We start from the raw sequence: 27002 nt of genomic DNA, 5'->3' as shown, positions 1-27002 counted from the left end.
ACAGTCAGGGAAAAACCCTATGTATGATAACATTGTGAGAGCGTTAGACTGCATTGTGACGCGTCGTTATTTAATTTACATTCTTTATTCATATTTTTCATAAAGAACACAGGTAATGAGCCGGATTGGGTTAAAATTCTCACTTACAGCTTTGTAGAAGTCTGAGTCAACAGTATCACACAGTACTTCAAGACGTATTAGTACAAACGATTTCTTGAACCTGCACCGTTTCAGGCTCTGTTCTGGATACGGCGGTAGAAACTCATTCTTTTTTGTTGTTTATTTTATCATTATTTACTAATCTCTTTTCTAACTTACAGGTAGTGGATTTCTTTGCAGGCCAAATTCGGAAATGTACTGTTGATTATGACTTATACATTTTCTCATGTTGTGACAGTTCTATTGGTTCTCATTTTAAAGTGAGCCAAAACCTAAGAACATTCTCACTTATAATTTCCAAAGAGTATTATGCAGGCACGCAAACTCATTTTAGTTGTATTTCATTTAAATGTAATGGGTAAGAGGGTATGAGAGAGAATGGAAAGTGCTGAGCTATGAAGTAAAATGGTAAAGTAAAAAGTTTGTCAGATAGTATTACAAAAGAAACTCATTCTTTTTTGCTTGTTTATTTTATCATTATTTACTTATCTCTCTTTTAACTTAAAGGTAGTGGATCTCTTTGCAGCCCAAATTCGAAAATGCCTCGAGACACCTAGTAACCAAATATGCTACTATAATTTAATAAATAAGAAATAACTATTCCAGTATGTATCTTAGTGTGCACAGTAAGACAGATCAAATCAAATAGGAAAACATATGTGACTCTGCACCTCAAAACAAACAAAAAGTCGCCAGACATGAATTTTTAGTTAAGACCATATTCTGAAAGAGCAGACTTTAAGCTTTAAAATGATGTATTACTCAAATCAAATGGACTCTCCTAACCTATCTAAATTTTGGAAAGAAAGCACAAACTCAGGAAAAGTGTGAACTGAGAAAAGAGGCTCTGAAGTACAATGTTTATTCAAGCGCATAATCTTTACCAAACCGTGCTGGCTGTGTGATGAATTGGACAAAAAACAGGAAGTAAACCACCAGAGTAACAACAATGAAGGGATTATCAGATTAAGCTGAAATTAAGCATGCCTCATTAACACATTCTGTCCATAATTAATGCCAACTTTCAAAGCAGTAGCACTATCCTTTCAAAAGTTATTAGAGTTGAAATTGAAGAGTGTGGACAAGGTTTTTCAGATATGAAAAAGGGATTCTAAAGACACACCTGATCACACTATTCTACCAAAAAAGTTCGAGATAAACTGCTAAAAAACACACTTTCCTGTTCGTTGTATGATACCAAATTTTAGCATAATGTAAAAGAAGACCCGCTCTTTCAGAAAATATGAAAAAGTCAAGTTCGGCTAGGTTGACCCATTTCACTTATTTTCAGTCCTCACGCAAAATCAGTGTGTGCGACTTTATGTTCGTTTTGAGGTGCACTGTCACATATGAGCACTAAGCCTGAGGTCTGAATTTGCACTCAACTTCTTCCAATGGCTAACGGATGTTTAATTTTTGAATTTCACTGACCTCCAAATTTCACAAAGAAAACCTTCTTAGCATGATGGTTAATATGACATTTGACTGATATTGGAGATGTTTGCGAATCGGATCTACTACCTTTAATATTATTAAATCTAAAATGATTATTTGTAAGTTCGGAAATGCTGGAAATATCCTACCACAAGGAGGCAAAATATAAATGGTTCACATTTACAATTCATTTTGTTTTAAAAATTTTCTTATTTATTTTCGTTTTTGACAAACTCGCATACCAACGGCTGATATACTGTATAGTAAAGTGAATGTTTCATCTTCCAAACAGCATCCAATGGGATGGAAAACTCCAACTGAAAGGTGGACACCGTGACCATACTCGCTAAAGAAAACGCGTAATAGGGGTCGTTTTTCTCACGGATAAGATGGAAAGTGTGATGTACGAGCGTATATAATCAAAGGGTATCAAAAAGGCCGAAATTTGGGAAAATGGTATATTGTTCAATAATGATGAAGTACTTCTTTAGGGTGCAGGAAACATTTAAGGAATACTTGTTTTAAGGCCCGAAAAAAATCATATGATCATTACTCGTTTAGGGGCCATTTTGAAAGTCCATGTATGAGCATGGTGTCCACCTTTTAATTGTCGCTACCCCTCCCGGGACAGTATCAAAGGACCGTTTTGTTAATTAACGCAATCCCCCCTTCCTTTAAAAATCCTGGCTTCAGGCCTGCTAACGCGGGTATACAATAGAAAAAATAAAAGTTAAAACAACACCATGAAAATCACTATTCTCAATTTTGCGGCGCGCTATGCGCGCAGAGTCTCGAACACAATTAAACTTTGCAACTTCCTGGCAAAATGAGTTTTTACTATTTCCTAGATGAAATACCGTAACGCGATTGCATGCAACAGACAAAAATACAAATTTCCTCGAGACTTTAAAACGTCATTAAAACAGTCAAAATTCACAATTTGCGGCGCGCTTCGCGCGCAAATTCTTATACAACTTTTGTAGTTCGGTCGTCCAAAGAATATATATATATATATATATATATATACATATATATATATATATATATATATATATAATTGTGTTTGTGTGTGTGTGTGTGTGTGTGTGTGTGTGTGTCATCATTGGTATTGGTACCGAAGGTCCGTTTTTTTAGTGACCGCACCCCCCCCCCCCCCTTGAAAAATCCTGGCTACGGGCCTGGGTGAAATGAAAAGGTAAAAGAAAAATGTGAGGCAAAATTTTATTTCGTTTGGATGATATCATGTGTGGTGATCTTATGAAAAAAAAGAAGTTACAATTTTAAGTTCACTGTTGCAAACAGTCGTTTTTAATTTAGGCAAAACAATAATTGCATTTCATCTTTTCCTACTAACAACAACACCACAGTTGTGTTTTGAAATGGAGAATTATCATGTTCTCTGTTCCCTGGCTGATCACCGGGCTGCGTGTTTCTACACACGATATGGGCGAGTGTTCGGATACAGGAGGATAATATTACTCTTCACTCCCATATTTTAATCCTATGGGCAATGATTGGATATAATCTTTTTTTTTTTTTTTTTTTTTTGGTTCACGAATGCCAATACACTGCTGGTCATTGAAAGAATAATGATACCTCGATAATACCGTAATTTCACTCAATACATCATTGAGCATGATAACACATGAATTCGAACAGAGCAAGTTTGATTCAATCACAAAACAAATCGTCCAGTTTGTCTCCTAATCACCGGGTCAACGTTCAAAGAAAAAGAAATACATAGCAGCGATTATAGAGAATTCTATTGCAATTACTTGTCAAATTGCCCGACATCAGCGTAAGTAATTACCGAATTGATCAGTGTTCGATCATGATAAAAAAAAGCAATATAGGCAAACATACTCGTGCAGTGGACAGACGTCTTATCCACTAGACCAGCGAGCTTCCCTACCGTTCGACAGCAAGCGGTGGTTTCAATCTTTACAGCATGCAACGGCTAATACATGCTTATTCAAATTATTGAAATTCTTGCGTCGAGATGTTTCTATTGCAACTGACTGACAAATTGCCATACATCGACGCAATTTGAGTAGAGGATTTAAGGTTGTTGTTGTTGTTTTTTTTGCAAACTCTATTAGATTGTAGATATTGTGATAACCTGTTGCGCCGAGTAAGCTGATTCCGCAAGAATAAATCAACAGGTCTCTTTACTATGGCGTGGTATCTTTCGATTTTAATTTTGTCACCTGAAACCAATCACTTGAGTATGATTCTCTGTTCGTTATCATTTTTTTTTTTGGAGGGGGGGGGGGGGGGCTCTAAATCGTTAGGGGTTGCATTTTTTTTTTGGGGGGGGGGGGGGGGAGGGGGGGTTTCATTTAAAATTCAGGGGCCCGATTCATATAACTTGTCATCAGTTACAAGTTGTCATAGATGTGACAAGCTACTAAAATCCTTGCATCTGATTGGCTAAGAAATTTGTCATAGAAATGTGGCAGTTGTCACTGATGACAAATTCTATGAAACGGGTCCTGGTCTATATACGAAATCATCAACCGCATTTTGATTTCTCCCTACACTGCATTTCAGTGATGACATCATTATGTGAGTGAGGTAAATGTAGAGAATACTCTGGAACTCCAGTAACCGGTCATGTACATTATACACATTAACACAATGTAACAGTTGTCTTTATTCGATAACATGAAAATATCTATCCATAAGGATCTATTAGCAGACAACATGTACTGAAATCTTTTAACCAAGCATATGATAATTACAGTTTACATGGATTTTGAGTTGGAAAGAGTCGGGAAAACATTTACACCAAATGAAAGGAATCTTTACAAATATCCTTCTCTAGAACTAGAAGTGATAAGCTAAGTGAGTGCTATGAATAAGAAGATTGGTACACTGCCAAAAAGTCCGGTGTTAAATAGTGAACACCGAGCTGGTGTTAATTTTCGGTGCTCATTTATGGTGTTAAATTAACACCTCCGGGTGTCATTTCCAATTTTAAACTGTTTTTTGAAGAGTTTCTTAATAACTGCACTTCTTGTTGATTTTTAATTCTTAAACAAGACGATCAAGAATTTTACATTAAAATACTAAATTTTTGAAAAAAAATGTGAAAATAAATTTACACCACAGTAACACCAGCTGGTGTGGTCTCTTATTGAAGTTCGACGGGTGTTAAACCATTGATATTAACACCAACAAATATCAAATCAACACCATGTGGTGTCATTTTTGAATTAACACCAGTACAGTGTCAAAATAACACCAGGTACAGTGACAAATTAACACCACGAAGTGTCAGGTGAACACTTTTGAACACCATCACAGTGCATTTTTAGCACCTGTGGGTGTGGTCCTCTATTGAAGTTTGATGGGTGTTAGATTTAACACCCGTGGTGTTAAATCTAACACCGATGTTTTTACAGTGTAACTGTAGTTCCAAGATTCTCTGTGGCAGATGCGGAGATGAGACTGAGTGCACTCTTGAATTTTGAAGAAGGAAAATAATACACTTATATATACAAACGGACAATATACCCCCTGGAGCCCTCAGAGCTTCCCCGCCCACTTTTAATGTTCATCGGTAATGGTATTCAATAATGGTGGTCTGGTGATGTTCAGGTGAGTGTGAGACTCTTCCCCCCCCCCCCCCCCCTTCCCGGCTCTTGTTGCTGATTTCATCTGAGGAGCATCCCCAAGTTTACTGGTGTATCATTTAGAGAACTATTATCGCAAAACAAATGTTGAAACTGGCCCTGTCTCATTTTTGGAATTGTCATTCATCGACAGGAAACCATAACTTTTTGACATGATTAAAGTCCCTTTGAAGAGTATAAATATTAACATGTGTAGGCGGGCACATGGGCAGCCCAATTCTGCATGTGAACTTCTTTCGAGGTGTATTTTAGTCACTTAAAACATAACACCAAAGATTCCTTCTTTTTGACATACTACTGCGTAAATGTCGTTTATGACAGCTCACTTAAATGGCATCAAGTATGTAAAGTCTGCTTGAAGTGCAGAAAGCCATCTCACCACTCTCAAACTCTTGTAGATTGTACGAACCTGGATATGGACATTGTATTTTGAAATCAGTGATGAGATTGTGAGTGTGCTTCAAATCACTTGTGTATCGATTGATACTGACTAGACCCTCAGAGTTGTTCACCCAAGCTATAATGACCGAATCATCTCGACAAACAGCTGGGTAGGCATCCGACATGATCACGTCCCCTTTCTTCAATACATTCGGCTCCTTCCCCTTACTATCAATACACACGACAACTGATGCATGCTTCACTATCAGATTCCCTGTGTTGTGAAAGGAGATTATTTGGCACGGTCCATATCCACCATATTCATCAAACATTATATCTCTGACAGCCTTGCCACCCTGTGAGGTAAATATCTGGATTTTACCGAGTCCCCAATAACTAACGTAGATATTATCATCTCTATCAACAGCTAGATCATCATCCCGTCCTCCATAATAACTTATCGTCTCGAACGTGACGTCGAGCTTCTCCCATTGTAGAGTGTAGAGTGACATCTTGCCATGTACATCACGTACAACACTTCGACCATCAGACAGAAATCCAATGTTAGTGACTCTGACATCATTCAGCACGGTCTGCTGTAACTCGCCATCAGGGCGGTACAGATGGATTCTGCCGTTCAACGAACCCACCGCCATCTTACCGTCTGGTGCACAAGTCATACAGCCCATGCTTCTTCCGTTCGGGAGCTTTACTTCTGCTCTGACATCCCACGTGTAACCTTCCAACTCTCCAAGAGAAGGTTCATTGACCTTCTCATATCTACGGAACGAAAGTTTCTGAGCTCGTTCTGTCACACCTCTCGGTGATTGGTTGTCAGGATCATCTCGTCCCAGAAAGCTCTTCAAATTCTCGCACAGCGTGTCGTGTGCTAACAAAGCGTCTTTCTCCAGCAGTTCATTCATTCCATTAGTTACCAGCTCTTCCAAAGCGGTCATGTGACTGACTGTATGCCGACTCTCCATCTCCATCTCTTGGAATTTCCTCTCGAATTTTTGAGACCATTGTTTCAACTGGATTTTCAGGGCTTCTCTTCTGGCTGACAATAGCTGCATGTATTCCTCATACGTCTTGTCGATGTCATCACTGAGCTTTCTCAGCATAATTGCTATTTCATTACGTTGTGTCTCTATGAAATCGATATGGTTTTCAATGGTTGTTTTCTTTGATCTTACTCTTTTTTTCAACTCATTGATATTTTCCATCAATTTCTCCTCATGGATAGCTGCCTCTTCGATATCATGTCCTGCTTTTGAGTGTCTTAACATCCCACACTTAAAGCAGACGTACTCCCGACATCCCGTGCAGAAACACTCCTCATCCTCGCTAGGATGTTTCTTGCATTTCCGTCGCATCTTAAGCGGAACGTTTCCCGAGAACACCTCGCTCACGGGCACCACTTCGTGGTTGGAGAACGGTTTCCAGATAGAGTGGCCTTTCTCACATGATTTACACATATATTTCCCACAGTCCTGACAGTAGGACACAGCTGGCGACTTGCAGTCCACCTCACAAACTGTGCATGTTGGATTCTTGATTTTTACTTTGTCCACGAGAGAACTTAGCGGTATGTTTGTTTGTAACTTCTCCACATCTCCACTAGGCAGGGGTGTTCCTCTCCTGCATATAGGACAATTTATAGTGTCCTTGTCGGACTGAGTTTGAGATATTCGTTGAAGACATTTTTTGCAGAACGTGTGCGAACATATTAGTGACTTAGGTTGGTTGAAAAGATTCAGACAGATAGGGCATTTCAGATTCTGGCTGATGATCTGGTGAAACGTTGCCATGGTCTCTATTTCTCTGATAGCAAAAGAAACACAAAGTGGTAAAACACATCGATAAATACCATTAAAAAAGCATTTACCTAATAGAAGAGGCGAAAGTTCGTTCGAAGCATGATGTTAGAATGTATGCATTCCCAAAACCGAACGAAATAATGAAGCACTATCTAAGATACAAGCGTAAATGTTTTCTTTCTTTTAATAATATTTACTGAGGATGCTTTATTTTCGGGTTCAAAGAAAGTTCTTTATTCATGGTTCATTTGACTGGAGGAGATCGGATTAACGTATTGGGTGGGCCCGTCGTACGACGACATAGAATGAAAGTAGATATTACTCGTTGATACTCTTAAAGAAGAATTCGTAAAACAAGAATGAGTTGTATTGTATTGCAATACACTCATCAAAATATATTAGGTAATTTGATTCGAGTAGCTTACGGAGGGATGACTCTTTGAATCGTGATCCTGTGTATTCATATGAACAATAACATCATCCAATGATGATGTTTGCAAAAGTTATCATGTAAAAATATATATATATAATGTGAGCGAAATGAGAGATGATAGAATCCTATGTCAATGAATGTAAATTTACCTGTTTGTAGGTAGGCCTATTAAGTGTAATAAGGTGTCCTTCAATCCATACAAAGTAACTTTATTCTCGGAAGATAGTATTATAGATAGTTTCTTTTTCATTGCATGATGATACCGGTTTCCTTAGTCTTGGCAGACACGGAAGGCCGCAAGTACTTTTTCTCATTGATCTCATACTATTTATGTCAGGAACTGAGTTTTAGGCACAGAGGAAATATTTGTTTTCGGATATTCCTGTGTCAAAATGGTGCAAGAAAGAAGTGAATGAAAGGATATGAGTATGAATAAAAGGGCCTTTAAGCCCCTGTGTGAATGACAGCAATCAGGTCTACAGTCACCTTATATTCGATGTTCTTTCGTCTGAGTTTTATGTATACATGGAGGAAGACAAACGCTCTTGCGACAATGAGACAGATTTGACTGCCACTATTGGCTTCCTGCACACCTTTCCAACCATATAATCCTGTCATCAACCCCATCTTTATTTGATCGCTTAAAGTTATCTTGGAGGCCTTCGATTAGATGCTCTCATTATTTAGGGTAGCATCATTTCATTGGTCATTAGAATGCATCAACCTCAGTTCTGGATGGCAATCTCGAAGATGTCTGACCTTTTCAAGTTCATTTATTTCTCCGATAATGATCCTACTTCTTAATCTGTTAGCACAAATATGTGATAAGATTGTTAGACGTTAATCTATTTACAGCAGAGACAATGATTAATATCTTTATTCTACAGCATATTGTAACATGGTGATTGATATACCATTTTTTTTCTGTTTGCCTAACTGTCAATTGCATTACGAATATAAAAAGATGTGTGGAGGTGGGACTAAACATGCTCACAAAATCACGAAAGTCGGGGACAGAAACCTATTGACAAGAGAGAGAGAGAGAGAAAAAAAAAAAACAAGGGCATACAATTTTGTGCATATTCAGTGGTCATGCGGCACGATTGTGGATATCGTTTCTTATAATGGAATACTTACCAAGTTATGCTGTACTTCCGGGTTCAATACTGCCGACTTATGTCTGACTCCGAAGCACAAATTGTGTACACAAGCTCATGATCTGCTGCCTAATCACCGTGAAGGAAAGTGCGAGCACATATTAGACTAAATGTGGTCTTAATTTTACGATCTACGCAAAATAATCCTATGAAGAGTATGTTTTCCAACAGACATATGTACTATCCAGCACTCACCAAAATGGCCGGGCAACGTTCAGAGGAAAGTCTGTATTCTTTGTGACCTTCTCGCTCTGACTCGTGATAAAAGCGGGTTTTCCCCGCATCCAAAACACTCTTTTAGTGTATACCTGATATCACAGCGCATAATGAAAGTTCCAATTGCACATTCCTCGTGACTAATGTGTTCAAGGCACAGTAGGAAAAGTTGATTATGAAAAGTAAACAATGATTACATACTTGTGATATATGAAATTCCCTGTTGATTCGTCAAAGAGCTGGGGGCACTGGAATAGTAGATAAGACTCCAGATTCCTAATCGGAGGACCCGAGATGGAATCAAGCCCAGTGCTTACACTCTTGACAAGATTTTCACCCACAATGTCCCTCTCGATCAAGGGGTATGCATGGGTAGCTGGCAATGCTAGGGTAGTAATACATTAATAACGACAGGGCGCTCTGTTAGAGCAGTGGTACCACCGAAAAAGGGTACCCCGCTAAAGAAGGCATTGTCACTGATTATTACTTTAATGCTTATTAATACCTAAATACAACCACTACTATACTACTACTTCTACTAATAATAATGATAATGATGATAACAATAGTCGAAACACTTCGAACAATAAAATCGATAGTGCGTCTGCGCCGATTGGCAACGACGCCTTCCCGCCATCAAATCAGACGAGCTGTTGAAGCGTCCAGGATCGGACGTGAAACCGTTCTTGGAATTAAAACATAAAGTCCAGATGAATTGATTTCATTTTGTACCTTTATTGATCGTTACCCGGATGAATCAGAACTTACATCATCTGAATGGTATTTTTTGTACTAGTAATAATGATAATAGTAGTAGTAGTAGAAGTAGTAGTAACACATATCATTAGTATTATTATTATTTCCTGTTATCTATTATTATTATTATCATTATCATTATTAGCTCTGTGTGATGGATACTACATGCAGTTCGATGATGTTTGTATCGTCTTCTTCACACCAATGACTCACTGGCTCTGTGTTGCAAACCTAACACTGCTTTGTCACTGATATACTCCACCGTTCACCACAATAAGGCATGTCACGCACAGAATAAAAAGAGCAGAATGTAAGTTATGTTTGTTTCCTTTCTGTGAGTCGAACATCTATGTAGAGGAGGCCACAGCTATACATCGTAAGCTTTCTACTCGTCTTTCTGGTCTAAATGCAATCGCAATCTCACCTTTCTTATTCTTATGACTGGCGACATTTCTAGAGTGAATTGCCGAAACTAAATTACAGTAAAATGGATCGAGCTGATTGTCAACAGTTAGTTCTTATAAAGAAAATATTTCGGTCTATACAATGGAAATGACTTGATCCCTTCACGTCAGTATACCGTATAGTCCTCGACGCTGAGTTCAGATTGTGAAGGGGCCTATTAAGATCTTAGACTTTTGATGTGAATCGGTGCTGGCTTAGCATTGAATTGAGAAAATTCGAACATTAGATTTCGTATGAGACATTATGCATTCATGCCACCGCCTGCAAAAGACTTCAATAATTAGTTATTGTAGGAGCGGCAGTGTTATGTTTCGACAACCATATCCGAATCATCAGTGTTATTGAGCTTTAAAGCATACGATTTTTTTTTTCAAATTTCTTTCGATGAAAGATTCCCTTTCAGTCGGGTTGGGTCATGAGACAATCTGGCGAGGATGTGTTTAAATTACGCTAAGTCGATGCCGTTTACCAACTACAAGCATGGATCTGATCTTTTTATCAGTTTATCTTTTTATCATTTCTTCTGTTTTAGTTTCCATCGATTAACATTTACCGATGGGAGGACATACTTGACATTGTGCAAATAAAAACGAACTGGTATAGTAAAGAAAAGGGAAAACAGAAGGTGTTACAGGCAATGACACACACACACACACACACACACACACACACACACACACACACACGCACACACTCGCACACACACACATACTCGCACAAACACACACATATCAGCCTTATAACTTTAGCCATAAATTTCACCATAAACCTTTGGCATCGATGAAACAAGCCTCTTATTAGCAAGAGTCGCTATCAACAAAGAGGTCCCGTAATTTAACATACATGCTGATACATTTTACAACCACACAAAATACACAATGTACTTCGTCAAACGGTGAACGAGCTGGGTTATGCTTCCGTAGTAAGGTCAATTTAATTTCCTGTCATGCACTGACATCCAGCAAAACAAAAACAAAACATTAAAAAAAGTCAATCAAAACACCAGGAAGCATACAAAATACTGGCGTAAAACCTAAATCATGTTATTCACTGCAGGTATACATACGTAACAACCTGAGCAGAAGCAATGAAAAAGAAAGACAAACAAAAAAACAAACAATAGAATTGTAGTGACATGAAAAACCGGTTGTTATGAAACATCTTAATGTTTCACTTAAAAGTCGCAGATACATATCATATCTTTTACTCATTCTTATTCATTTTCTCACATAATTATTCATAACATGGTATCCCGTTCAAACACGTGATTTTCCACAGGCCCATGTGTTGTAAAATACAGATTATTTTGAAACTTTATATCCATCAATTAAATCAGAAACCTAAAGCACAAAGGTGATTTTTGCAGTCATCTGATTACGTACAGCTGATCTGCTGAAAGGGGGGAAATGTATTTTCCTGGAAATTATTGTAGTAGAAATTGAATATGTAAAAATATAATAGGGGTTGTGTCTGTGAGGATGTGAGTGCCAATTGGTGTGGTATAGACTACCCTGTATATCCTAATGCTCCAAAGTCAGTCGCTTGAAAATACACGATCAATAGCTTATTCCCATACAAATATTGTGGAATTCAATTAGTGCATTGCAGTTACTCATTTTGAACTTGATATTTTAGATAATTTGAATTAGGGCATGCTTCATGCGGATCTCAGAAAAAAAATAGAACTTTCTTGTTATGAACCAACAAGAACAAGAAGAATAACGTGCTTTAAGTAGTTTGAGTAGTCAGGATTGGCAATGATGAATTTAAAGCTCTTTGTCCAGTGGAGCAACAGTTGGTGCTATAGATAAGGTTCCGTGACCAAGTTTTCAGAACATATTTCTCAATGAACTTTTGCCACCACAAATAATACTAATCACAGGGAAGAAAAAGTGTGAAGTATCAAGTGATTGCAAGCATACAAGAACATCAATAACAACAAACATACAAATTGAAAAGGCAGAAAAAGCAAGGAGTAGTACACGAACTAACCAAAATAACGAGTTGAAAAGGGAAACATACTTATTTCATTAAAGATGCATCGGGTGAATTTACACTGAACCCTTATTGTTTCTGGGGTTTTTTTAGAGAGAGAGAGAGAGAGAGAGAGAGAGAGAGAGAGAAAGAGAGAGAGAGAGGGGGGAGGGACAAAGAAGACTATAAGTAATGGTATGCCACGCGATGAATAAATGATCAGATTTCTCAATGTTAAGTGACAAATATAACGAAACATGGAAATATCAGAAATGTAGAAAGAAAAACAGTTCAGTAAAATGCAAATGCACTGAAATATCAATAATTTTATTTTAGATTTGTAATCAAATTACAGGTATGAAGAAGTTCTCTTTTTGCCCCGATCAATTCTGACAGACCTCAACATAAACCTGTTTCTCTGGAGACCAGTTTGTGCCATTAAAATCTTTCAATCAGAAATTTTGGTGGCGCGAAATAAAAAATATGAATATAGGTATAATGTACTATTTTGATTTTTATGTTTTTTTTTTTCAATTTTAAGTTCGTTCATTCTTTGGGCATAATACTATTATACCCAAAGAATTAACGAACTTAAAATAATTTTGTTTTGAAAATTCCGTACCTTTTCAGGCCATCAAAGTATAATCTTGTTGGAAATTTGTTGATTGATATCAACTATCAGTGGGCATCAGACTACCGCTAATGTCTGGCTCTCTTCTATCATGTGTTGTACAGGACTGTACTAAAGGACATCAATAAAATGAAAATGAATGAAAAAAGTACACTGTTTCCACAACTAATAGTACGCAACTTTCTGTAAATTACAAATAATATTGTGTGTTGAATTAGTTTGATAACATCACCAAAGCATTTTGAAAGATGTATATTAATAAGTTTATAGTCAGCTACATGTTTTTTCTTGTTGTTTACCTTTGACAACTCAGTGATTACAACTGTACAGTTGGTTTTACAGTCTTACCAAACCGATCAGAATATACGATAAATATTATAACTTATGAAACATATTTGCAATGCTTTGCTACAAGAATTCAAATTAAGGCATTCCTTTAATTCAATTCTCTTGATATTGTTCATATACAGTTTCTCATGTTCTTTTTTTTTTTTGTATACCACATTTCAGAGATGCGGCACTTCAAAACTCCTTCGTTTCAACGAAGTGAAATCAGTGGCTTCATATACGTCATTGTTTCACTCCAAATTTTCAAAAGAGAAATGAGCTACACGTATTACCTCTGCTGGAAACACAGTGTCTCACTAGACCACCGAGTTTCCGATCGACAGCAGGTGCTATGCACTGCGAGTTTATTAAAATTATTGGAATGCGTGTGTTGAGATGCTTGTATTGCAATTAACGGATTGACAAAATTGTCCTACATTACACCGATCGGGCATTCAAAGGAAAACTATTATGGAAATTTGGTGGTCCGACATCAGTTTTCAGCTGGTCACTTCGTGCCACCGATACTGGCGAGGCCTATCTGATTCTCATTATGCAAAGTGTGTGTTGTTCAAAACGGTACTATAGGATATTAATAAAATGAATATGAATGAAGAAAGTGCACGCTCCAACACTACGCATCTTTCTCTAAACTACAGAATGATATTGTAGAGAGTTTATTGTGTGTCATAATAGTTTGATGACAATCATCACCATCAGCAAAACATTATGAAAGTTATACATTGAAAAATTTGAAGCTCAAGTAACATTCTTACTTTCTTACTTAGCTATGACAAGTATGGTTGACGTTAATTGTACAGTCCTTCAAGGCTGATCAGGTTATACTTGATCCGATGAATAATAGTGACATTAATCAAACATGATATCTATAATAACGACATCAAACATTTAGGTAACTTTACTATACTCCAAAGAGTTTTATATACAACTTCCACTCACTCTTTTTGGTTTACCACATTTAAGAGATGCGGCACTTCGAAACACCTCGGTTTCAACAAGTGACTTCAGTAGTTTGAGATTCGACACTGTTCCACTCCAAATTTAGAAATGAGAAATTAGCTATTTACAGACATCAACAATTAAAGAATTTTATCAAATTAAAATGTGGATAAATTGGATAATGAAGACAGAGAGAGAGAGAGAGAGAGAGAAAGAGAGAGAAAGAGATGGAGAGAAGGGGCAAAGACTTCAGGTCATGGTATGTAACGTGGTGGATAATGATCAGATTTGTCAATGTTACAATGAGAGAGGAATGACTGCTTGAGTATACGAAACACTGAAACTGCAGAAATGCAAAACACAAACAATACACGTATTATAATGCAATTACACTATAAATATTACCATTTTGTCATTGACTTCTAACAGATTAACAAGTGTACAGAAGTTCTCGTTTATCTCGATTAATGAGAATATTTTTTTTTTCACAAGGTCTCGACACTTACCTGTTTGTCTGGTGACCCGTTAGGGCCTCTAAAATCTTTAAATCTGAAATTTTGGTGGCAAGAAAGAGATATGTACTGGCCCAAAATGCAAGACGAACATAAAAGTCCATTTTGAATTTTTGTTGTTCGATCGTGCCAACAAAGGATTACCCCTTTTTTCTTTTTTGGTGGTCCGACATCAATTTTGACTGGCCCACCGAGTACTGTTGTATGGGATACACGAAAAATCATAACACATTGTATGAATAAACAAGACAAAACACAGTACTACTACCAACACTTCGTAATATTTTGTATATCATGACAAAATATTACGATATTATGTGTGTAATGATAGTTAGCATGAAAACACATCTAAAGATACAGTATTCATGATAATAAGTTTGAAGCCATTTTTCTTTTTTTTAAAGCTATGACTTCTCAGCGATTGTATGGGTAAAGTTAGTCGTGCATTATACCGTACTCGTCAGGTTATACGAGAAATTATGAACATATTCTATACTTAATCTTGTTCATACACACATACAATTTCTGTTTGGTATATCACACAGCTTCTGGTACACTTTCTATTTGGCATATACATCACCCTATTTGGTATATCACATGCCATTGAGAGATGCGTTTCTTCAAAACTTCTCCGTTTCAATAAGTGACGTCACAGGGTTTGATGTACGTCACTGTTTCACTCCAGTTTACAGCAGAGAAATGAACTATTGCCCCTGCTGGAAAGAACACGGTGTTCACTGTGTAGACCATCGGGCTTATAATGACAAAAACAATACTACTACTACTACTATTACAAATACAAACACTACCGCTACTAATATTGATAATAATATTACTACTTCTTCTACTACTGCTAAGAGTATAATATGATAATAAAAGTGAAGATTCACTACATTGGAAGCGTAGGTGTCTCGTGATTGTAAACGCGTGTGTGGTGAATTGGTTATGGTGGTGCAAACGTATGATGAAGTAGGTAACATAGCTGTGGGAAAGGAGTACATAATACTCGTCAATTCTATTACATAACACTTCGTACAAGCTTTCAGAGGGTTAGCATATTCCTGCGTGCTTTGGCAGAGAGATCACACCAAGGAAATTCAAAGTCTTTTGTTATGATAATGAGTTTGGCACCCCAGTCCCTATAAATAGCAGGTATTCCCACTATTCGACATCTTTTCTTCGTGTGTTCGGCAGAGAGTTAGCTTGCACAGTGCAACTGTGCGTTATAAGCTTCGCTTACTGATCTTTTTCGACGTGTGACAAACCTGAGTGATACAGAAGACAACGGTTCACAGCCGCCGGTAACGGGGCTGTATATCAGGTAGAGCTGAGGTCTAATCTTTCGGCGCAGAAGAGTGAGATTCGACGTTTATCGGCCCAATTATGTCGTTTTATGGATGGACAGATATCTGTCTCCAAAACCTCTGAGCCAGCCCGCCATGCGCTGCATGCGGGAGCACTTCAGACTGGCTCCTTCGCGGTGTGACCGCGAAGTTGATTTACTGAGCACTTTGTGGAGACAATCAGCCAGAATTCTGCAACCACTCACCTGCTCAGCTCCGACCCGAAGGCGGAGTTCGAGAGCTTAGTGCAGGCAGCACAGCCCGTGGGAGGCAGTGCAAACGCCGCTTCGGCGACCAGCTCATAGAGCTGGAAGCAGACAATTTGTATGAAGGCCCTGAGGAATTCGGCCTCGCAGTTTCTGATGGATTGACCACTCAGCTGACAAGGCGGTCACATTGCCTCCGTCATGCCGTGAAAGGAGAACGTGGAAAAAAGAATCCATGCACTACAGTACATGACGCCCTCGACCCCCCCCCCCCCCCCTTTCGGTGTGTGCACCGAGAGTCGAGGAGCAAATGTGCACCTCAATCCCCGGGAAAACCGTCCAGCTGACAGAAGTGCAAAAGACGGTGATTCAGTGAATGTTCCCTTTAGTAAAATAATGCTAAAATCACCCGGGAGCTGCAGACAGCAGCTAGGGAGCAACGGTCAGTCCATTCAGCCCCCGTTGCTTGACTGGCGGTCAACGGAGTTACTCTGTGCGGTAACATCTTCGTATGAGATGAACATGAGACCCGAGAGGAGCTCAAACTTGCTTTCAATCAGAAGTACAGGGGCATAATGATTTATGCAGTAGATCGATCTCCATAGGGAAAACGCTATTTGAGAAAGACTTGCAAACAACATGAAAAATGCTGGCGAGTCGCCCCTCGTGCAAGGGCCAAAAAGTCACCTTCTCCGACCGACCGCGTCGTCGGTCGTTCGGTAGCACGCGGGTAGAACATACCGTCGTATCTTCCAGCATCGCACCATCTAATGTAGAAAAACTAGTAAGTCCCCGTTTACATGCGGGACGACCCAGATTTTTTCAAAGAGACGTGGTCTCTCATTATTTCTGATCCCTGAATTTCAGACACTATTTGTTGTTACAAGATCTTATTTGACGGTTATCCCAACAAAAATTATTCCTCCTTAATTACTACTGTCGGAGGAGGAAAATGCGGCAATTACATTGTAATTTGGAATTTCTTTTGTTGTTAACCAGAAAGGGGCAACATCAGAAATTTCCCCAGGGGAAGTTTCATTTCTGTCCACTATATTCACAGTTCCAAAGAGAACCGAGGATCTCAGATCCTTCATTGATTTGAAAAATCTGAACTCGTTCGTTCAGTATGAGCATTTCAAGATGGAAATTTTTCGAAGTGTTAAAGAAATCCTAATCAATGCAATCCGACTACTTAACGTCACTGGATCTCAAGGATGCATATTTTTCCATTCCTATTCATGAAGATTATCAAAGTATTTGTTCTACGTGGAATGGTCGTTTTTATTGTCTAACTTGCTTACCCTCTGGGTTAAGTTCAGCGCCAAGGGTATTTACTAAAGGAATGAAACCCGTTATTGCTTCTTTTAGAAGCAGAGGCATGATAATAATGATTTATTTGGACGATATTCTAATTGTTTGCCCGCTCTAAAGAGGAGAGTATTGCTAACACAAACTGTGTTTTGGATTTACTGGCATCATTGGGATTGTCATTAATTTTGGGAAGTCACAACATCTCCGACCTACTCAGGCTTTAATTTGGTGGCGAGCCATCTAGACGAAAAAAAAAATGACAAGATAAGGAATCTTGGGCATCCTATTTTGTCGTCTCCTTCGACAAAAATTCGAGATTTAGCAAAGTTCATTGGTTTCTTTCTTCTCCATTTGACCCCGTACCGGCGGGTCGTTGGCATTATCGTGTTCTAGAGTCGTGCAGAACCAAAGCAGTGCAAGAATCAGGTGGTAATTTTGATGCATCTCTTTAATTCAATAAACAATAATGCCATTGACGAAATTCGTTGGTGGCTTCCCTTGCCATGCAAGGAATTTGGATCCTGCATCGACATTCCTGTCATCCATTGACAATATTCGTACAGATGCCAGCACCTCAAGATGGGGTACACTCTGTGTAAATGATAATTCCTTTGCTCAAGGTGTCGGGTCTCGAGAGGAAGCTAATCTGCATATCAATGCGCTAGAATTACTGGCTATTCATCGAGGCCTTGCCCCCCTGTGCGACACCTCCCATAAGCAACACATTCATCCAGATAACAGTGCAGCTGTCAGTTACGTCAGGAAAATGAGTGGTAGTATTCCATTACTTAATAAAATGTCATATGACATTTAGGCGTGGTCGCTGGGTCGCTACTCTTGGCTATCTGTTTCCCACTTGGCTGGTGTTGCTCATATAGAAGCAGATAATTAATCTATCTCGGAGAGATATGAAGTAAATTAGTCTTCGTCCTGATATATATTTTCGTTGCTCTTATCTATACCTTCCTTCAGACCCGAAATTGATCTTTTCGCATCCAGTGCCAATAGGAAATTGGTTACGTACTTGTCTTGGGAACAAGACCCCTAAGGCTATCGATGCCTTTCCAATATCATGGGAATTTTTACATCCCTACTATGTTTTTCCTCCACTTCGTTTTTTGCCTACTTTCCAGGGTCCTTCCCAAGTCCGCAGGGACAATATTAACTGCCAGAGAGCAGTCTCGATTACCCCTTTTGTGGAGGACACAATCGTAGCTCCCGCTCACCCGCGATCCTGGCAGCCCCACCCCTCCTACCAGGGGACTGCCTGGTTCCCCTTCCCATTCCAATGCCCGAGCTGAGGTTACTCGCCTGACCCAGGGAGATATATCTTCCCACCTCCCTGCCTGACCTATCTCAGCGAACGTTGGCGAGCATTAGGAATTTCAGAGCACACTTCCGAGCTCATCGCAAATTCATGGCACAACACCAAAAAACATTATAACTCAGCTTGAAAGCAGTGGATTAGTTGATGCCGCAAACAATCGCTTGAGCCATTTAGTTCATCCATCACCAATATCGTAATGTTTGTCTGACCAGCATGTGTTAGGGAAAATACAGTAAGGTAGATTCGTATCGATCAGCCTTGTCATCTGTGCTGCCCTCTTCTGACGGGTTTTCCGTGGGAAAGCACCCGTTTGTAGTACCTGTGTTGAAAGGTAGAACCTCCCAAACCACGGTACAACACCACGTTTCTTAAGTTTCTCAATTATGTTCATTAGGTAATAATGCAAGACTGTTACTTCTAAGCGAGAATTTGATTGCTCTGGCGACTCTTGTTTTGCAGACTCTGAGTTTTTTTTGGACATTACATCATGTCAATTCCTAATGACAGTACAGTCTTTCAAGTGGTTGAGTTATTGAAAACAACTACAGAAGAAGGGTATTGCCAACCAATCTATTAAATTGTCTTCTTTCCTCACAAACGAGAAGTTGTGTGTTTTATCAGTGCTCATGGGGTACTTAAGTCGAAAAGAACCCTTGCGTCAGGTTCACGTTGTGACTAAATTTTTTATTTCTACTAGAAAACCTCACAAAGAAGTAATCACTTCTACCCTGTCTAGGTGCTAAAAGGGCACATTGAATAAGCAGGCATAGATACATCGGTTTTCTGCTCACATTTACCGCAGTGCCTCGAGTACTGCAGCTTTTAATCAAGGCGTTACCATGGAGGAGTGGCCAATGCCAAAACCTTTCGAGATTTTTATTCTAAGCCAGTTCAAGAAGCAAAATTCGCTTCAACCATTCTCAGCTCATCTTCACAAGTTATAAGGAAGATGGGGGACACGATACGTATGTAACTCACAGTTACTATACTGTTACAAAACTATACTGTTCTTTCCTCCTTGTGATCATGTGTTCATACGGAACATAGACCTTGTCATGGTACTACTCAGATTGCTCATGAATAAAATTTGACCTATCATGAACGCTCGTGTGCAGCAGTTTTTTGTTTCATTTGCCTGAAACATATCTCAATTGACAGTTTCTGCGTATTACTTTGAAGATGCTAACCCTCTGAAAGCTTGTACGAAGTGTTATGTAATAGAATTCCTAAATTATGCGAATAATATTATGAAGTATAATTAGAATTCTATTAATAACAATGAAGTACAAGATGAAGAGGGTCCCACCCATGAACGCGTTGCGGGTTCATAACATATTGTTGGATAACCCTCCCTCTCTCTTCTCGTCACAGAAACTGTCAACTCATTTGCCATACTACCTGCAGTCGCAACTTCCGTGACCAGGCTCATTACTTTACTGTATGGCTTCATGCCTGTAAGATATATATGACTGATCCGGATGAATAATTGTTGATACGTATTCTGTTCAATGTTAGTGGAGACTGACGTTGAGTGATCGTGTGAATGTTTGGATACTGCCTCGTATACTTTAAAAAGATGTCGAATAGTGGGAATACCTGCTATTTATAGGGACTGGGGTGCCAAACTCATTATCATAACAAAAGACTTTGAATTTCCTTGGTGTGATCTCTCTGCCAAAGCACGCAGGAATATGCTAACCCTCTTCATCTTGTACTTCATTGTTATTAATAGAATTCTAATTATACTTCATAAAATTATTCGCATAATTTAGGAATTATAAATTCTGAAACTCTATCCTCTGTCACCTTTAAGGTCCCTGCACTCATCACCCCGTCTTTGTCTGTACTATAGTTAAACTCCCTACCTACGATATCACTAACAACCTCGTTTGGAGCAAACTCACTGTTTCGCTTTTATAACTTAAGTTGACTTTCACATATCACATGATTGAAGTATGGTCATAGTAAGTCCACCATCATTTTACATAATTTGACACTGCTTAAAATTTTACATAATTTGACACTCCTTAAAACTCTTATACTTACGCCTATTATACAGCCAGTAGAAAAGTACGTATACATAAACATAAGGTGCAATACTTTGTGAATTCAGCTCACAATGAAAGAGATGTAAATACTTCATCATATTTTAATCCCATTTACAGGTACACTAACATGTATTAGCGATAATGACACGAGGAAAACGAAGAGAAACTCAATGCAGTATTTTCATGCAAATCCTACCAACTATGTGCGCTAACCAGACTCTTACCAGTCAATGTAATCATTATAATGAAATTCGTGGAACACCACTTCAAGTCAGTATACCGTATTTGAGGGCTATTATTCTTTTCAGACTTCTTGCATCTCATTTGTTGCTTTTTATAAAATTCAAATACACTGCTCGCCATTAAGTGAAACAAATGAAGAAAATCATTCTTTGAACAAAAATAATTCGAGAAAAGAAGCTGTTCAAGTAAAACTTTGTTTCACATTCCTTTTTCATTTTACATAAAACATTGTCGGTTATCAATTTGCCAAACATTCAAGTTCTTTCCTATATTTTATAATATTGCTTGTTTTGAGTGATATCATGCAAACCTTTGAAAATGATGGTAATGTATACACTTGCTAGCTTTGCAATCTGGTAGCTTACCATATCTAAGACCTGAAAATATCTCTAAATACACAAACACACACACACACACACACACACACGATGTTGGGCATCATACTTCACCTCAAAATCGTTTGACAAACAATAGAAAAACACACGAGACCCTACAATCACAGTCATGAGGAAATCACGAAGTACACACTACTGGTACCACAATGTCTGAAAGGGGAATTTCCGTGCAGTTGAAAATTAGTCTGAAAAGAAGGAGTATTTTTTTTTTCATTTTTAGCAAAACAGTGGAAATTTGATCAAAATGGGACGAAAAATAAGGAAGTTATGACATTTTAATGTTTCACTATAATTTCGGGATACACCTGTCCTTGAACAGTCGACATGAATATGCAAATAGTGACAATGATGACGATATCCTCCCCTCACAACTTGCCATGTAGCTTGTACATGCAATTTAGACATTTTCACCTTTGTGTTCATTCAAACACAATTACATCCGAGTCTCAAATCCCAATATATCTATAACTGATCAGTATTTTGAAGTTAATCAACCAGGAATAATATGTTTTACTCTTTGATAACAGATTTTTTTAATTGTATTTTAGTCATTTATTTTGTTTTTTGTTCACGATCAATGGAGAATTCTGAGGTGATGACAGCATCGGCTCACTCATTTACATATTTGTATCAACTGTACAAGAACTGCTCTGCAGAAATGAGCGAAACTTCACAATTTCATAACTTTCCTATTTTTTCCCGATTTTGCTCAAATTTTCACTGCTGTACGCGTAAGGTTTTACTCTTTCTTATCAGACATTGTCAGATGGACTTATAACTGGAGTGGAATTCAATTTCAAAGGGGAATGAAACAAGATATGATATGTGGATTGAGGGAATTACAACAATATAAGATGAACAAATTAGAGTCACAGGGCCGGGGGGGGGGGGGGAGGAACTCGACCCCCACTTTTTTTTTTCCGCTTGTCAACTATAGAATCCTGAAGGTCCCCCCCCCCAAAAAAAAAAAAAAAAAAAAAGAAGCAAAAAAAAAAAAAAAAAAAAAAAAAACGTGCCGCCGGCGGTGAGCGATGCTTGAATAAAAATAGCCAATGCAGGACAAATATATAAAGGAAATAAAGAGAATTCCACAAAATTAATTTTGCTGAAGATACACACTCCCTCCGCTTGTTAATGCCACAATGATATGCTAAAGCAAATATCTTCCCCCTGAGTCAAGTACTCTTTCATAATGCTAGAAAGGTAAAAATATTTTGGATTTTCTTGATATCTCTATTTTATTGTTGTCCGCGCCCGACGTCACAAAATGTTGTCGGCTTCTCATCAAGCGATGGCGGCACAGAGATTTAACAATTCATAACCCTTCGAAGAATTGGCATTTTTTCCCAAACCGTGTTGATGTGTTCGACAAATACTGCTACATTCCCTTATCACATTATATACTCTCGAAAAAAAAATCGAGTGAAAATATTCACTCTTAAACAGAGGAGAAGATTTTGGAGTGATCCCTGACGTCACTCTAAAACGAGTGAAAATGAACATTTTCACTCAAAATTCACTCCAATTTCACTCTAAATTCACTCTTTTTCGTATTCACTCCTTTAAGAGTGAAAATTTTCACTCGATTTTTTTTAGAGAGTATGTGAGTTTCATTCTCCTTTATATGTACAGTAGAGGGTTGCCATGATAAAGCTGGTCATCAGGCTTCTCAGCTCTTTCAGACTCTATATCAATCTTGTTTGACTTGTCTGTCTTCTTGGAGCGTTGTTATTCCTTTCAGCCGGCATATGTCTCCGTAAGGGTGGGTACTTTGGCAAGAAGTAGATTTTTTTCTCGATCCCTTGCTTGATTGCCTGTGGTGTTTGATAGGTTACGTGCTTATACCCTTTGTATTCGATCTCTCCCTTTAACTTCTTTACACGCTTGGCCACCTATAAAAAATACAAGGCGATATCAATTTCTCTAAAATAGTAGACTTTAGATGATAAACAGTCAAGCCAAATTGTCTTCCAATTTTGCCGATCCATTGAAAAGCGACAAAGTACACAATATATGAGAATCAGGATTATTCAAACCACCTTGGAGATATGGATAGGTAGAATGACACGGTTTTGATACTTTAAATTAAACTATGCATTGTAAGGATCGGAAACCTCTGATTTCCAAAGATGTTTGGACTTTCACGGTTGACTGAACTGGTATGAATATTCTGAGCTGTAACATCTGAGATTTCCTCAGGGTAAGCTGGTAACGAGTCATATTTATTACACTGCAAGTCTTCGTTGAGACACCTTTACCTGATTGTTTTGCAAAAATTGTTAACCATGAGCGCCCTTGCTTCTGCCATAATAGACAAGAACATCAATTATTCGATATCCTGGTCACACAGCTCTGGTTTTTAGAGCTAGGGAAATGATTTTATTAAATGTACACAGCATTGCATAATTGTCAGTAGTAGTATTTTTGCTTTTGCCTTTTGCTAAAGGGCTGCCTTTTTTTTCCTTTGCTGTGGTTTTTGATTTGGTTTTGCTATTTGATTAATCTACTTTATTAATCTCTGAGGCTATCGCAGTATATAGGTGTTGCGATAGCCCCCTTTTGGTGCCATACCACATACAGTACTGAATAGATGCAAACAATTCTCTTTGGTAACGTGAGCGGCGCCCTTTATTTCTCATTCTCCAGAAAATAATGCAGTCAACTTCCAATTCAGTGCAGTATACGGAAATGTTAATTCCTGCAGAATTGAATACTAAAGAGACTAATCCTGAAACAAAGAAACAAAAATTGATCCCCTTACCTTGGTCATTATTGTGTCGAGATCATAGAGATGGGCTCCCGTAATGAGTTCTTCACACAAAGCTTGGATGAACCACGAACCATTGACTCGGTCTCTGATCGCAAAGTAGCCTTTTATAATAGAACAGGGGAATAGCAGGGAGGAAATCAAAAGCTATTATTGTTACTTCTGCTTCACTAAATACTATCTTTTTTTTTTCGTTTTCAGTTACACTTCTAGAGTAGCACTTTCAGTTCATTAAAGTTTCATTTAAATCTTCATTTCATCGTTTACCGTTTATTTATTTATTTATTTCACATCTTTAAAAAGGGAGGCCCGAGTCAGCATTGGCTGGTTTTCATCGGGGCCCTTTGAAATACAACACATAAAACATTGCAGAATTACAGTTACTAGCAAACAAAGAAAAAAGAAAAAAATATATATACATTTAAATACAATAAAGAATCAAACATATATCGCTTAGAACAATTTCAAAGACATGTAAATACTACAACGGTTTCTAAATGAACAAAAAAGGAAATTGGGAAAAACGATGAACAATATGGCATCTATTGCATAAATTAAACAACTGATAAAGCTGTGTAGGTATTAGTCATTGAGCAAAAATATTTGAAGAGCTAGCTTCCAAAAGGCGCTAATTCCAATTTTTATCGAACTGTATCTTTCGCATGATTCGAACAGATCTTTGTCATGTGCAGTTAAGGCACTAAAAATTTAATCAAAATTGTTTCAGGAAATATGAAAAAAATCAAACATGAAATTCATGCTTTCAACCAAAAGGCGCTAAATCCATTTTTTATTTCAACCAAAAGGCGCTATATCCAATTTCTCTATTTCTGTCTCTGATTGGTCGAAGCACGACAGCTAGGGGTGCTCTGATCAATGAGAACATGCAACATGTAGTATTACATGCAGCAATATTATACTACACAGTTCAATGGCAATTCTTCACGTTCATGTCCAGTATATGATGGTAAAATGTGTTTATAAATATCAAGCGGACTAGATTTTGCACAAGCATGTATGGCATCTCTCCATGCCACTTCGTGCAATCAAAGTGACAACGGTGACTATTAGTGCATTACATTACGTTTTACCCTTTCGTCAAAGATTTATGAATTTCTTGTATTTCTTACGCCAGATTCTGACAGATGGATTTCCATCTGTTTTTATAGAAATTGTTAAATATTTCATTCGTTGAAAGCCGGTTTCTAAAGTAAAGGGTTCTTTTTTATTTATTTATTTATTTATTTATTTATTTATTTATTTATTATTATTAGTATTATTTTTTTTTTTATTTCTTTTTTTTTTTTTGGGGGGGGGGGGGGTCCAGCTATGGTTAGTTTACCTTCTGAGGTTGCATGGGCGATGTACATGTCGGCATTGTCTGGAACACCATCTGTTTCGAGTGCTGGCAAGCGATCCGTTGCAGCACTTCCGGTACTCAGGGTTTGTAGTTCACCCCGTGCTGCCAAGCGATCCGTTGCCGTACTTCCGGTACTCAGGGTTCGTAGTTCACTGTCTCTTGCTGGATCGATGCCTTCCGTTTCCTTCGCCAGTGCGTTGAGGATGCCCGCGGCGTTCTCCACGTCATGTGACGTTGATACGACTGACAGGGGCCGGTCGTCGGTGGCGCTCGTTGTTAGTTTGCCTGTTGTATTAGGGTAGGAACATTTTTTTTTTTTTGTAACACGGTGAATGATTGAAGAAAAAACCCCACAACAACCCACATTGTGCTCTCTGTGTTCCTTGCATGATAACGAGGTTCACACAACTATAGGTCTATGCTGATTAATTATGTGAAAACAAGCTACTTTTTAAAATTCCAACTAGACTTTTTTTTTTGGGGGGGGGGGGCTAGAAAAATGACACAAAGTAGGCCATGATGAAATCAAAGTCAGTCGAAATTGGTGCTAGATAAAAGTGGTTTATTGATTATAATATAGATGTGATATCGGATGGCCATGATTTTCTTTTTAAATCTACTTTTTTGTGTTCTGTGGAACAGGAATGTTCTGAAACAGACTTTAGAGGAAAGTACAAATAAGACCGGCTCCTTAACTTTCGAGACATATCATTATTAACCAAGAGGGATTTTGAAATTGTTCTTTGATTGTAGCCGCATAACAGTTGCTACCCATCCTCGTTGATTAAATCAGTCAAATGTTTCATTATCTGAATGAAATGTTTAAAAATGTTCAAATACTCTAAAAAAATACGTTCATTTCTTCGGAGTCTTTGTGTCAAAGGATTCAAGAGAACACACTGGTAAACAACTATTCGGCGTGCATTGATTCAAACTCTGAGCTGCCTGAGAATATACAAACAAAACCAAGTTCCATAAACATGTGTGCCAACCTTTTAATAGGATCAATTTCTTTTATTTTTTTTTATACCTTAGCCATTTCCAGATCGATTTTCATCGAATAAACTTGTAATTCCTCTTGGAAATTGTGTGGGGTTTAAGATTATAATATATTTGAAAGTGGCTTCTAGTTATCTCGCAAAAAT

At 38.1% G+C, this 27002-nt stretch overlaps 2 protein-coding genes across 2 annotated transcripts in view; both read right to left on the bottom strand.

The window, feature by feature from the left end:
* LOC139712867 (E-selectin-like) overlaps nt 1–27002 on the bottom strand; it is a 118141-nt gene that overhangs the window by 71481 nt on the left and 19658 nt on the right. The window lies entirely within an intron of this gene.
* LOC139712864 (uncharacterized) lies at nt 23397–26632 on the bottom strand. The gene is made up of 4 exons (XM_071624646.1): nt 26629–26632; nt 25840–26142; nt 24492–24601; nt 23397–23622 (listed from the first exon to the last, which is right to left on the bottom strand). Exons 1-4 carry the CDS (start codon nt 26630–26632, stop codon nt 23416–23418), a joined length of 624 nt encoding a protein of 207 aa, XP_071480747.1. The 3' UTR covers nt 23397–23415.

The sequence above is a fragment of the Diadema antillarum genome, unplaced genomic scaffold, assembly GCF_040938485.1.
Source record: "Diadema antillarum isolate AM-2024a unplaced genomic scaffold, OU_Dant_1.0 seq00001870_RagTag, whole genome shotgun sequence".
Taxonomy (NCBI): domain Eukaryota; kingdom Metazoa; phylum Echinodermata; class Echinoidea; order Diadematoida; family Diadematidae; genus Diadema; species Diadema antillarum.
This window is presented reverse-complemented; position numbering and strand designations above follow the sequence as displayed.